The sequence below is a fragment of the Lucilia cuprina genome, chromosome 2 (genome assembly GCF_022045245.1).
Source record: "Lucilia cuprina isolate Lc7/37 chromosome 2, ASM2204524v1, whole genome shotgun sequence".
Taxonomy (NCBI): domain Eukaryota; kingdom Metazoa; phylum Arthropoda; class Insecta; order Diptera; family Calliphoridae; genus Lucilia; species Lucilia cuprina.
The window spans coordinates 23,045-38,457 of record NC_060950.1 but is presented as its reverse complement, the minus strand read 5'-3'; the positions used below and the strand labels follow the sequence as shown (position 1 = coordinate 38,457).

General features: G+C 28.3%; 1 protein-coding gene across 1 annotated transcript; it reads left to right on the top strand.

Moving 5' to 3' along the window:
* Window positions 1-868: 868 nt before the first annotated feature.
* On the top strand, window positions 869-14,767 carry LOC111679950. Its single transcript, XM_023441554.2, has 7 exons — window positions 869-1,029; window positions 1,103-1,195; window positions 1,249-1,587; window positions 10,804-11,166; window positions 12,730-13,079; window positions 13,139-14,184; window positions 14,378-14,767. The coding sequence occupies exons 1-7, from the start codon at window positions 976-978 to the stop codon at window positions 14,506-14,508; spliced, it is 2,376 nt and encodes a 791-aa protein (XP_023297322.2). The 5' UTR covers window positions 869-975; the 3' UTR covers window positions 14,509-14,767.
* Window positions 14,768-15,413: the final 646 nt, after the last annotated feature.

The following is a 15,413-nucleotide window of genomic DNA, read 5'->3' as shown; positions in this document are numbered from 1 at the left end:
GTTCATCCTTGAACCAAAAAAAGAGTGTGCAGCTAATTTTATCAAATTATTATACCCTACACCACTTTAGTGGGGAGGGTATATTGGGTTTGTGCTGATGTTTGTAACATACAAAAATATTCGTCCTATACCCACCTTAAAGTATCATTTTCTGAGTCGATTAAGCTATGTCCGTCCGTCTGGCTGTCCATGTAAACCTTGTGCGAAAGGTACAGGCTGCAAGTAAAAATATTCTGAAATTAAGTTAAAAAACAAATCAAATGTTTATTTTTTTTAAATTATCCCCATTTTTTAAATACTGACTGGTGTAGGCTACGCACACCTATACATTCATACTTGTCTTGAAAATTGCGACTTGTAGCGTGCGCACAAGGTTTACATGGACCCAGAGCAAACAGACTGAACAAATTTAATTAGGTATAAATTTCACAAGTAGCGATGATATGCCTTCTTAAAAATTAAGTATGGATAATAATGCTCCCAAGTTTTAAAAATATTTACACCCTGTGATGGTTTGTGAATTTGATAAGAAAAATTAAATTGCCAGATACTAAATTTCAAAGCAAATTGGGAACAAATATTCAAACTAGTTTAAATTTGTTTGAGTGTGAAAACGTTGTTTAATCAAAATTGTGTCCAAACTAAGCAAAAATTAAGATGCTTTCAAATAATTCATGTTAAGCAGTCATACTGTTTTATTTGAATTGGTTATAGTTATAAATTAAAAAAACACAGCAATTTGATTTCGTTAAGAGTCAATGATTTTTTCCGTCAATAGTGTTTAATTTTCCCTAACTTGGTATTACTTTATATCAGCTGTTATTCATTGGCATTTCTTGTATAACAACTCTGCATTAGCATTTGACAGATTGTCCATTTAATATTTTCTTAGTTTTTATTTGTTTATTTGGCTATAATTAGTGCAAGTTAGATTAGAAATAAACAAAATTTAAGAGTTGCTCACAAAGCATTATTATGGAATTAAACGATTACAATGGTTTCGAGAACCATTGTAAAAATAATGAAATCGTAAGTGATTCTAAACAACACGAATCAAGAGAGACAATGAAATAAAAATTCAATTTTTTTTTCTATTTGGAAGGATTTAAAGGATAAATTTGTTCGAAAAGAATCCCATAACACTGAAACTATGGATCAAATTATGCATCGCAAAGAACAAGAATTTATAGATCATGTAAAATGAGTAGTAAGTTTAGTACGTTCGTCTTTTAATATTTTTATTTGCAGACATTGCTGGCTCCAGAGTATATGAGAGATCCTAATCACTTCATTATGGACTTGATAAATTTTCCAAAAACTGAAACAAGTACCCATAACAATGGAGATCATCTAACTACAGATTTACACTTTCATAATAGTTTATTTCCCGTAAGCGCTGATGTCCCACAGCAAACAAATGAGCCACGCAAGACGGAATCCAATTCAGTATTTCTGCCCCTAAATAATGATTTTTTAATGCCGGTTCAAAAGTCTTATAATACAACGGTAGATTCTGTGACCAATGTGGATGAAAATGGTGTAAAAGTGGTGCAACAATTATTGCTAACCAATTCTGTCACTTTGGATGTAAGTAAATTATTGGGTGTAGGTTTTTTCAACTTAATATAGGTACCGAACAACATCATTTGTCATACATGAATCGAAACATATATATATCAACGTTTATACCGTTATTAATACCTATACCGATTAAATACCAACATCAACTGTTATTGATAACAAACCCGATATAAGTTTATCAGTTTACTCTTATACCGATGTATCAATACCGAATCAACGGAGGAGGATCTTAAAATTTCTGTAAATTTTTCTCAGCTCTAATTTTAACATTCTCCCTAATACCGTGTCTATTCACATAAATACATTTGTACCTCAATCAAAAATTTGACGAAAGACGTGACCCCTAAAAATAGAGATTTTGATTGCCTTGAGATACAGTGTCTCACATAAGTATTCGAATTTGGTTGTACTTTGAAAAAAAACTTAATTTAATAATATTTTTGTGTGTGAAATGAATAATTAAATTTCCTCACAAAAGTATTCAAATTTTTCCTGTATTTCATATATCACCATATCTTACGAAACACAAAAATTATTAACGAGTGGTTTTTTGCTTAAAATTGTGTTAATGGGTTACTATCGACCAAAATTGTATATTTTTGGCCAATTTGTTCCACAATTTTGGAGCATTTGTACCATCTTTTTATGTGATATCATTAAAATGGCGATTTTTGACCATTTTTTCCTTTTTTTCAAAAATAAAATCAAACTTTGATATCATTAAAATGGCGATTTTTGACCATTTTTTCCTTTTTTTCAAAAATAAAATCAAACTTTAATATGAGGATTTAATACACCACTTGAGGTATATAAATATAATAATTTTTGTTATAAGGATCTACACTTAAAAGTTCCAAGAAATATTTTTGGTGTCGTACTTCAGTTTCTAATTGAATTGTATGGATCTTAAGTCCCTTTTCGTACCACTAGGGTCGATATTTTCCCACAAAGTTGGCTAGTATACATTCATGTACATATTAGCACTAATATATTTTAAATTTTCAATACATTATATCGGTATACAATTCCAAAACATGCCTTTACAAAATGTCATCCTATACAGTAGATTTCAGTTTTTACTATTTGAAACTTTCACGCTTATGTTGCCCATTACAATAACACTGTAAGTCCAAAATTTTGGGTTTAATTTGATCATAGTAATCAATATTTAAACTGATATCGATATTATTGAGTTAGACCATAATGATATAGTGGCATGCAGCCTGGACGTCATTGGTATATAAAAATAATGATACTACCATATTTAATGGTGTTTCTTCGAGGCATGTTTTGGAGTTGTACACTTCTACAATACATTAAAAACTTAAAATATATAAAAACTGATATATAAAAGAATATATACAAGAAAACTTCCCCCGAAAATTTTTGACCCTTGTATTATGAAAATGTACTTAAGTTCCAATATATTGAATTAGCGACAGAATAATGATATCAATAATATATCTTGGATATTTTAAATACAGATTCTTGTAACAAAAAATACTATTTTTAGATACTCCAAGGGGTCTATTAAATCCCAATATCAAATTTTGGTTTTATTTCTGTAAAAAAAAGAAAATACTAAAAATTTTGCCAAAAATCGCCATTTTAATTTTATATTACATAAAAAAGGGTACAAATCCCCAAAAATTGTGGACCAAATGTGTCAAAAATATATCATTTAGGTTGATAGTAACCCCTTAAAACAATTTAAAAAAAAAAAATCATGTAGAATCAAAAATTTGATAGATCTGAACGTACCTTTAATAACATATAAAAATACGCTTATATGTATTTTCTTACACATGAAAAGCACATTAAAATACAAACATCAAATTTTGGTGAAAACTTAATGAAATTTTCAAATATGTGTCATTGAAAGAATATGCTTTATTTTTGACATCCAAATATCTGTTAAAAGTTATCGAACATAAACAACATTGCTCCAATGAAAATACTAATTTTTTTACACATTTTTTTACTGTAATGTTAATTATTGAAAAATCATGATATATCATAAAATATAATACCTTTAAGTACCCGGAAGATGTGTATAGACTCTTAAACGGCTAGACTGATTTCATTGTAGTTTAATTGAAACTGAGAATTAAATAAAAATATTTATGTCTGAAAAACTATTAAAAGTAGAAATTGAATACATATTTAGAAAAAAAGGCGGACGTTAATTTTCAAATCTGAGAAACATTGTGGACATTTGGGTACTATATTGGCGGACTAGAAATATTTTTAATTAAATACAAAAATTAATTTATTTGGGTAACTATTAGAAATTTTGAGTGTACCATACCAAAATATTACTTATATGTCGATTAATAAATTAGGGAACAATTTAACATCAAAGTTGAAAAATTCTAAAAAAACTATCTATTTAAAAAAAAATGCTCTATGTAATTATCATAAATACGGGTCTTTATTATATATTTTTTCAAAAACTGATATAAATCGTTAAAGAAATAATAATTCACAATGGTTTCAAGAGGCGTTTTTTTAGTTTTTTTTGCATATGATATTTTTGTAAATAGGAAAGCAATAAGAAAACTTTAAAAGATATTGCTAAAATTTAATTATTTATGATCAAAAACTATTTAATTTATATATACAGACGTTTTATTAAATTAGTTTTAATAATTATTTAAATTATACACAAATGTATAAAAAGATAAAATAGCCATATAAATTGTATGACATACCCGGGTATGTTGGGTACTGATGTACGTAATTTTGCTCGGATATAGACATGACGGTTAACATTATTTGTTTTAACTAAAATTTTTTAAATTGTATATTCTTTAAAATTTTTAGAGAAAATTTTTTTATAATCAATTAATTTTTTACCCAATTGTTCTGTTTTATATTTTATTACCTAAACGCAATGCGCTTTCTTACCCTGAAAACAAAATAAATAAAAATATAACTTTACAATTTTGAAAATTCTAGCTCCATTAGTTTCTCAATTATACCAATTTTCATTTTAATTCATAATCCGTGGTGGATATACATATACTATCAAGTATATATTTGTGTGCGTTAAGCAGCAGGGAACTGTATTTAAGTCAACATTTAGTATTAATAAACTGTAAAAAATTGTTTATGAACAAAATAAAATATTTTGCGTGGAAATACTTCTTTAATATACACTCCCGCTCACTTAAATAGGTTCACTGTTTTGTTTACATTCAGATTAATTTTTTGCAAAAACTAATGGACTAATTAGTAACATTAAAATGTTAAATAATAACATGATGTCTTAGGTACCCACCAAAAAATACGTGCAAAAAAAGTAGTATATGCATGGGTTCAACTGATAATGAACTGGTTCATATTTAGGGGAAACATGCATGATTTTAACATTAGCGTGTCATTGGCGAGCATGGGTTCGTATTTGGAACTATAGCACGTCATTAAAATGAGTGCACATTCGATGATTTTCATGCAAATTTTCATTGGTGCACTATATTTATTTTAAAATGCATTAAAATCCGTTAAGCATTTACCCAACTTGGTATTTTCTTCTCTTATTAATCAAGATGTTAAAATGGTCTTAATATTACTTATTTTAACAAATATTAAATACAAAAATCAAATAAAATTAATGGTATTATTAATATTTATTTATTTTGAGGCCTAAGAGAATACCAAATTTTAGTGCATTTTACAATTTTTATAACAGAATTTTACATAAGTGAATTCAGTACAATTTTTCATGACTTTACTTATGACAAATTTATAAGAATTTTGACATGCATTTAAATTGCATTAACAAGAATGCGTACCAAAGAAATCATGAACATATCCCTTCTTCTTGAACAACTTAAAAATTTTTTTGCTGGGTATGATTAGTGGGAAAAAAATTAGCGCAATACTTAATAGCGGATTTTTAATATTTTTTTCTAACATACTACGATTTTTTTTGGCTCACTTTATTAAGTTCAATCAGAATAAAATCAGTTTACTGCTGGCAGTGAGTAAAATCCATTCATATTCTAGTGACTGTGAATATAGACAATATATTTTTTAATAAATAGGTTGCGGTAAGGCATTAACTAAGGATTAAAATGACAAAATTCGAACGTTTTTGGAATCCGTCAAAAATATCAGAAATTTGGCAAAAATGTTATTCGCAATTGTATAAGAAAACAGTTTGAATATTAAGAAAGCATAAATGGAACTACATATAAAGTCAAAACACTTGCCTTCAAGTCAAGTGATTCTGTAGCAAAAATTAGAGAAAAAGTGGATGTTACAGCAAGCCTAGATACAGTAAAATGAATTGTAAGAAGGGCCTTGGCTTAAGAAATATTAAAAAATTAATAAAAGCCACTCCAATTGCCACTCGTCAAGAGAAATCCCCTTTATCTTGTACGTGAACACATGGTTATAAAAAGCTATACCAACATCTTGTTTTTTCGGATGAAAAAATGTTTAGAAGGTCCAGATCGATATAACCATTATTTTTATGATTTTTTAAAGAAAGAGCTCTATCTTAGTCGTTTGCATAGCTGTTGAGGATATGGCTTGTAGTGGGGGGGCCAATTTCGTATTATGAAACATGTGAGCTTAAATTTCTTTTATCTAGTAAGAATTGTAATAATTGTAATGCCATACTGGAAAAATTTTGGAGTGTCCTCCATAATCCTTCTTACCTATTTATTATTGAAAAGGTTTCGGATGTACTTTCTCGTAATGTGTACAGGTCGGGCAGACAATATGACATAAAAGAAACCTAAATTGAAGGAACTAAAAAGGTTTGGACCGAAATTTCCTTGCCATTACTTAAGAATCTTTATAACTCTTTATCACCTAGAATTTTCATAGTCATATCAAGTAACAGCGGATATGTTTCTTAGTAAATCTTTTCTAAAACCTGGTAAAAATGTTTATAAAATAAAAAAGTTTCATGAAAAATGCAATTTGTTGTTGTTTTTGTAAATTAAAGATTACTAATGTTTGTCTATTTAGTGATATATGTATAAGACATCATGGTATTAATTAAAATTTTAATATATAATTAGTCCATTATTTTTTGCAAAATATTATTTTGAATGTTAACAAAAAACAGTGAACCTATTTAAGTGAGCGGGATTGTATATAAATAAACATTAATAAATTATTTCAATTTAAATAGCGGGGAAAATATAATGTAATTTCATGCAAAACTAAATATTTTTATAAATAATGAATATTATCTTATAGATCTCTTTCATTTTTTAATCTTTTCATTAATAAACTATTATTTTTAATTTTCCCAATTAATATCAGTATGAGAGGTCCTAAAACCCCCTAATGAATAATTGATGTCAGCAAAAATTAATTGATGTCATACTTTACAAATTATATCTTAATCACACCTAAAAATGCGATTACGTATTGTTCACTTTTATAACCAAATATTTCCTTACAAATAAAAACATAGTTAAAGTAAGGAAAGAGGTGTAGAAAAGTCATTACAAATAACATTACAATAACATATTTATCTTATAGATCTCTTTCATTTTTTAATCTTTTCATTAATAAACTATTATTTTTAATTTTCCCAATTAATATCAGTATGAGAGGTCCTAAAACCCCCTAATGAATAATTGATGTCAGCAAAAATTAATTGATGTCATACTTTACAAATTATATCTTAATCACACCTAAAAATGCGATTACGTATTGTTCACTTTTATAACCAAATATTTCCTTACAAATAAAAACATAGTTAAAGTAAGGAAAGAGGTGTAGAAAAGTCATTACAAATAACATATTTGAAGTACATCAAGGTTTGGTGAAAAACTAGTGAAGTTTTCATAAGCGTGACATTATCGACATCCAAATATCGGATTTTTACTGCTTTTAAAAATAGATTAGATGTAGTTCAGATGACACTCTAATGTAAAATTACACTTCGGGTTACTAGTTGTGATGGAAATACTACATCTTCTTCGACACTTTTTTTGCTGGGCGTCCATTTTACACCAAAATGTTTACATTTATGTTAAATTTCTTTTTTTTTTGTAAAATTTGAATATTCTAGCTCTAAAATTTGGCAGATGAATAGATTTTTGTATTTAATTGATATGGAAGTGACGTAGCACCATGTTAGTTCACTAATTTGTGGTCCCAAATATTCTGTCGAAATGAAATTCGATACAAACAAGTTTAAAATAAGTTAATTAATCTCAATACAATATTTAATAAGGCACGATCCATAATTGCATTTCTATAATCATTTTTAGGACAATCAGTTTTTTGTTAACAGCAATTTTAAATAGTATTAAAAGTAATCAGAATATAAATTTCTGAATAAATTTCTAATATTCGAAATTTTAGAGGGGCACTTTCAAATTCGTTATTTGTGGTAAATTATAATATGTAAGCATGATAACAATTTGAATTACTTTTCCAAATTCTGGCAGGACCCTATATTAGAACCGACTACCAAATTATAATTTTTAATAGAATACATGATTTACTGACGGTATTATAATATAATGTAATTTCATGCAAAACTAAATATTTTTATAAATAATGAATATTATCTTATAGATCTCTTTCATTTTTTAATCTTTTCATTAATAAACTATTATTTTTAATTTTCCCAATTAATATCAGTATGAGAGGTCCTAAAACCCCCTAATGAATAATTGATGTCAGCAAAAATTAATTGATGTCATACTTTACAAATTATATCTTATTCACATCTAAAAATGCGATTACGTATTGTTCACTTTTATAACAAAATATTTCCTTACAAATGAAAACAAAGTTAAAGTAAGGAAAGAGGTGTAGAAAAGTCATTACAAATAACATATTTGAAGTACATCAAGGTTTGGTGAAAAACTAGTGAAGTTTACATAAGCGTGACATTATCGACATCCAAATATCGGATTTTTACTGCTTTTAAAAATAGATTAGATGTAGTTCAGATGACACTCTAATGTAAAATTACACTTCGGGTTACTAGTTGTGATGGAAATACTACATCTTCTTCGACACTTTTTTTGCTGGGCGTCCATTTTACACCAAAATGTTTACATTTATGTTAAATTTCTTTTTTTGTAAAATTTGAATATTCTAGCTCTAAAATTTGGCAGATGAATAGATTTTTGTATTTAATTGATGTGGAAGTGACGTAGCACCATGTTAGTTCACTAATTTGTGGTCCCAAATATTCTGTCGAAATGAAATTCGATACAAACAAGTTTAAAATAAGTTAATTAATCTCAATACAATATTTAATAAGGCACGATCCATAATTGCATTTCTATAATCATTTTTAGGACAATCAGTTTTTTGTTAACAGCAATTTTAAATAGTATTAAAAGTAATCAGAATATAAATTTCTGAATAAATTTCTAATATTCGGAATTTTAGAGGGGCACTTTCAAATTCGTTATTTGTGGTAAATTATAATATGTAAGCATGATAACAATTTGAATTACTTTTTCAAATTCTGGCAGGACCCTATATTAGAACCGACTACCAAATTATAATTTTTAATAGAATACATGATTTACTGACGGTATTATAATATTCTGCTAATGTAATATTATTTTTAGTTTTAATACATTACTGATACCGGTATAACTACCGAAATATTACTTTTATACCGGCATACCAATATAGTCTAAATATCATTACCGATACCAAAATAAAAAATTGATATCATTATTCGTTTCGTTTAATACATTACTGATACCGGTATAACTACCGAAATATTACTTTTATACCAGTATACCAATATAGTCTAAATATCATTACCGATAACAAAATAAAAAAATTGATATCGGTTTTCGTTTCGATTGCCCAATATGAACCTCGTATATTAGGCATAATTGGTTAGAAATTTCTTCTTAAAATATAAATAATAGAAATTAGTATATAAATATTAAATCTCAAAATCAAATCAAAATTCAACAAAATGTTTTTTCAGTTTTTCACTAAGTTTGTATTTTATTTTATTAATTTTTCCAAAGCCATTTTCTCGTAAGATTTTTTATGTACGTTACGATTTAACTGGATTATAGAACAAATATTTTAGTTTACTAAAATACATTTTTTAAAAAAATTTATTTTAGGTGGTGCTTTCTTTATAAATAATATTTTCATCTAGGTTTAATTTTGAAAAATATAAAATGATTTTTTTTTTAATTTATTGAGATTTATGATATATTAATTACAGTTAATTGTGTTAAAAATTTCATTTTGGTAAAATTTATTAAGGTTTATTATATATTAATTACAGTTAATTGCGTTAAATAAATTAAAGTACAACTTAAAAAATGTTAATGGGTCGATTATAGATAGCAGACGGTCCTCAGTTAAGTTGTTAGATGCCAAAATGAAATTATAGATGGCAACTGGCAATCGACGGCTGCAAATTTCAGTTGCCAAACTAAACTTATTCATTTTCAGAAACTTTACAAATTGTCTGGCCATGATTTTCGAAACTCTTTTAAATCAAAATCCTAAGAACTTCCAAAATATACCATGACTAGGAGAGAAATTGTTAAGTTCTATAGAGCACAATATTTGTCATAACCAAGGCTGCAGTTCAACAAATTGAAGTGGTTGGGTTATAATTTTCATGCTGGTTGTAAGACTAATTTTATATATAAAGGACTTCTAAAACATTCCATAAAATTAATTCTTTTAATATTTTCATTGAAAAATATATCAAATTTATCGAAAATAATTTTAAACATAAATCTTTGGAAAAAGATCTAGTTCTGAAGAAGGTGTATATGTTCTCTAAAACTTCTCAAAAATTATGTCTAAGGAATTGGTAAGGGTCGTAATTCAGGTCTGAGTTGGGAACAACTCTCGCGTCATTGCGATTATTTCTTAAACGCGTTCAGGCTTGTGTTTGTTGCCTGGCTTTGCGTCTCGTTCGCACTGGTGTGGTGTATTACTTCATATAACTGTTCAAAGTTATATGTTGTCTACATTAACCTCGTGCTTTCGTATTACCTCAAGTGAGGTTATGTTTTATTGGTGGAGACCATAGAATACTCGAACGTTTTTAACTGGTGGAGACCATAAAATACTCACGATATAAAGTCCGGATGCTCCAACTTCCTAGATGAAGGTATAGGTCGCTTGGTGGGGTTTTCTCTGGACAAACGTGTGAAAACCTGGCAATATGAGTGCTTAATGCACTGCCATTCTAATTAAAATCCAAAAAAAAATTATTTTCTATTTGTTATTTTTTATTTCTAGGATACCTCCATTGATGACGACAGTGATTTAACACGTTTTAATTCACGAAAAATCTTGCCACACAAAAAACGTATTTCCCGCAAATTAAAAATAAATCATTGTGATTCAAATTTACAACTAAATGTACCTCTAGAAGATCACAAACTGGCTCATGTTGATCAGTTGGTGGTGGGTTCAGGAAGTATACAGCAATTTCGTTGTGAACTCTGTGGTCATGTAACCTGTTCTCAACTGGATTTTTTTGCCCATCTAAAACAGCACTATGAACCATCAACTCCAGACACGATATTGGCTGCCATGAAAACATCACTTGATGTTTTGGGTCCAGAAAAAACTTCGGATGATTTATGTACCATTAAAAAGGTATTGAAAATTATTATATATAACCAGCAAAAAAGTGAGGAAAAAGAAGTAGAATTTTCACCACAAATAACATACATAAAGTACTTCCAATTTTGGTGAAAAACCTATGAATTTTACATTAGCGTGTCATTGGAGGGATGTTGTTTATTTTTGACAACTATGAACTGCATCTAATCTTATTCATATATGCAATAAAATCCGATATTTGGATGTCAAAAATAAACCGAATTCGTTTAATGACATGCTTATGTTAATTTCATTGGTTTTTCACCATATATGTTATTTGTAGTGACTTTCTTCACTTTTACCTGAGTTTTCATTTGTAAGGAAATATTTTGTTTATAAAAGCTAAACGTATATAATCGCATATTTAGATGTGATTAAGATGTCGTGTGTAAAGTATGACATGAATTATTCTTTGCTGAGGAGTGTATTTTAAAAATTATCTATTTTTTATCAAAAAAATATTTATGTTAAATTTTACCTCTATTCTGATATAAGCCACAATTTTTGTTCTTAATTTTCTAAAATAAGATATATAGGCAACACAATTATAAAATTACTGTTCGTATAACAATATCGAAACAACATTTGCATTCTTTTATATGAAAACAAAATTTAAAATATATTTGTTTTTTTTTTTTAAATCCATTTGTAAAAATGAAAATGATCTTTCGCATTTATAGAAACCGGAAGTTAATGTACATATTCATTGCGAAAGCAAATGTTTCAATTACAAAGTACTACTTATAATGCATTCATGTTGCAATTTTCAATCGATCTATTATTGTTCACGTCATCACCGAGGTAATTAATTAGAGTCTTGCTTAGAATATTTTCTAATGAATATTGATTTTATAAGACGGTTAAGAAATTAATATATTTGGCATATTATTAATTGAAGTTAGCTACTTTAAGCATTTATTAAGTTCCCAGCAATGAAAATATATACTATTACATTTTAAAAGTTACTTTACTTTGGTCATGCGTTAGTAAGATCATCTTTTATTAGCTTCGTAAAGATCCACATTATGAAATGTTTCCAAAACTCTTTATTTCATTAAAATATATGAAAACTTGAATGAGTTATCCTAAGTTTTATAGAAGCATGTTCCTCGATTGTTAAAAAACTGAGAGTGTTATATTCGGAATATTATATATTCTTCACCATGATGTGTTAAAAAAAAACAATTAAATTAAATTACAAAAAAGTGGAAAAAGATGTAGTATTTTCATCAGAACTAGTAACCCGAACTGCTTCAAAATCGGGTGAAAAACCTATGAATTTTACATTAGCGTGTCATTGGAGGGATGTTCTTCTACATCTACATTCTTCTACATTCTTTTCAAGACACTCTTATGAAAATATCACTGGTTTTTCGCCAATTCTTGATGTACTACAAATATGTTATTTGTAATGACTTTTCTACATTTATTTTCTTACTTTTAACTGGGTTTTCATTTGTAAGGAAATAGTTGTTTTATAAATGTAAAAAGTATGAAATCGCATTTTTAGATGTGATTAAGATGTAGTTTGTAAAGTATGACATAAATTTTTTTTAGACTGACGGACTTGAACAAGTTTTTCAAGATGTTCATTTCCCATTCGAAAACTTCACACAAGCTGGAGAAGCTGTATCGGTGCGTGTAGTAATGGAGCCACAACACCATCAACAAGGACCTGACACCTTGAGTGATACAACTATTAATGTAGCAAATGCTTCTTTACAAACGGCCTCACACAATCAACCTCATCAGCAGCAGCCACAACAGACTACTTCAAACTTAGTGCCTGAAGAATTTAGCGATACTGAAGACATGCTGGAAGGTATAAGAGACAAAGTGCTAATAGAGGACACATGTGATACCATGGATTTAATGACACCAACCTCGAATGGTGGAAAACCACACTGGTAAGATATTAAAGCAAACAATTAATAATGCATTTAATTCTTCAAACAACTTCCTAAAGGTTCACAAACAATTGTTTTAATGGTATTGATTTGAAAGCAAAGCCGTTTTGTGATGTTTTATTTTCGGGACAATTTGCGCCTATTTTAAATACAGAACCTACTGTGCCTCTCATGCCAGCAGAACCTCATTTAACATCAGGCAAACAGATGCATAGAGAACTGGAACAAAATCAAATACAAACGTCTGTCTCTACTATTCAGCAACCTACGCCAACTCAACCAGTTCAAAATAATGCACATTTACGATTAGAGTTTTCTCACTCAGAGCCATCTTTACTTCATAACGGACAATGTTTAAATAACGAGCAGCATCAAATTCCACTACCACCTCACCAACTGAACGATCACCAAATCTTAGAAGCACAACATATTAAAATTGAAGAAACTCCGCCTCACATCAGTGACAATCCCTATCAAAATTCCGAAGACACTTTAAGTGGCAACGAATTGGAAGCGGAAGAACAAAATGAAAACTCTGATGATGAGTACAGTTCTCACTTGGATCGAAGTGACGAAATTTTTTCATATAGTCAATTAAAAGCCGAAGATTGTGATGAAAGTTTACTCAATGACAATGGCGAAGAGATCTGTTTGGAAAACGACCAAAATAACGAAAATGGCAAACGCAAACGTTACATCTGCAATAAATGTCAACGCATTTTCAATTCCTGCAATGCACTTAAATATCATAATCGCACACATTCCGGATTAAGACCACATCAATGCGAGATTTGTGACAAATCATTCTTTGCCATTGGTGCCTTAAAAGCTCATACACGCACTCACACGGGTGACAAGCCCTTCGAGTGTAAACATTGCGACCGCAAGTTTCGACAATGGGGCGATCTAAAATATCATACAATTTCTATTCACAGCACCGAAAAGAATCATCAATGTGAATTTTGTGGCAAAGCTTTTTCGCGCAAATACTCGCTTGTTGTCCATTTACGTATACACACAAGCGAAAGGAATTATAAATGTGAATTTTGCACAAAAACCTTTCGTGCGAGTACATATTTGCAAAATCATCGAAAAATTCATACGGGTATGTTAATATTAATTTTAACTGGTGTCCGACTGATGAAAATAACGCTCTTTTAAAGCTATTTTTCGATTTTTTTCGACTTTGGTTTGTACTTTTTTATTATTTGTTTGGCTTCGTTTGGACACTATTTTAACCTTTTTGAATTATTTCAAAATTATTTTTAAGATGTTTATAAATTTATAAAATTTTTCAGGCGAAAAACCGTATGAATGTGATGTTTGTTCTAAAAGATTTCGAGTCTCTGGCGATTTACGTCGTCATCAACGTATTCACGAGCGTAAAAAGCAAAAACTGGAGTTATTAAAGAAAAATACGGAAACATAGTTTAAACAGGACTGGGCTCTGTTTCATTCTTAGTCATTTTTATTATTTAAATAAGAAACAATAACATTAGTGTAGTATTACGGATTTTAACTTATTATTTAAAGCAAACAAAACATATTAGTATTACATTTTCAATTCAAAAGTTCGTTAAGATAAAAATTGTATAGTTTTAATTGTAGTCAAATAAATAAATAAGTTTTTTATTTTATGAAATATTAAAAAAGTAAAACGGAATAAATTGTTGCAATGATTAAGATAACCCGATTTTTATATTTTTTTTACGGTTGTTTATATATTTATCTGTTTTAATATTGTTTTAAAAATGTTTATTATTTACAAAACAAAAAAAATCAAAATTACAAGCATTAATTTGTTAGTATGATGTAATGTTGTGGTTAAACAAATCAAACACTGAAACAGTTAACAAATTATATAATATGCACTTAAAAGCTAGCCATAAATAAATGGCGCCTATACGGCCATTTTTAGTTTTTTTGTGGCTTATGAATTTAAATTTTGTTTAAATTTACACATACGCAAAAAATTTGCCATAAAACCAACTTTTTAAATAAAGTTTTTCATATGTAAGCATTATATTTTTTACATAAACATTCAAAAAGAAGTAAAAAACCAAAGAGGTCCACCAAGTCAAAAAGTCGATGCTTGTTAAAAAATGTTGACAATTTTAAAAAGTCGACTTTTCATAAATTTTATTGTTTGCTTTCAGATGTAGAACTTTAATATTAACAATTTCTTTATTTTTACGTGGTTAACACAGGGAAACTTTTGTTGAGAAACTTTTGATTTTGTGTGTGAGAGAAAGAGATGGTTGATATTTCTTTCTCTCACACACAAAAATCAAAAGTTTCCCAAAAAAGTTTCCCAGTGTGAACCAGGTCTTTCTA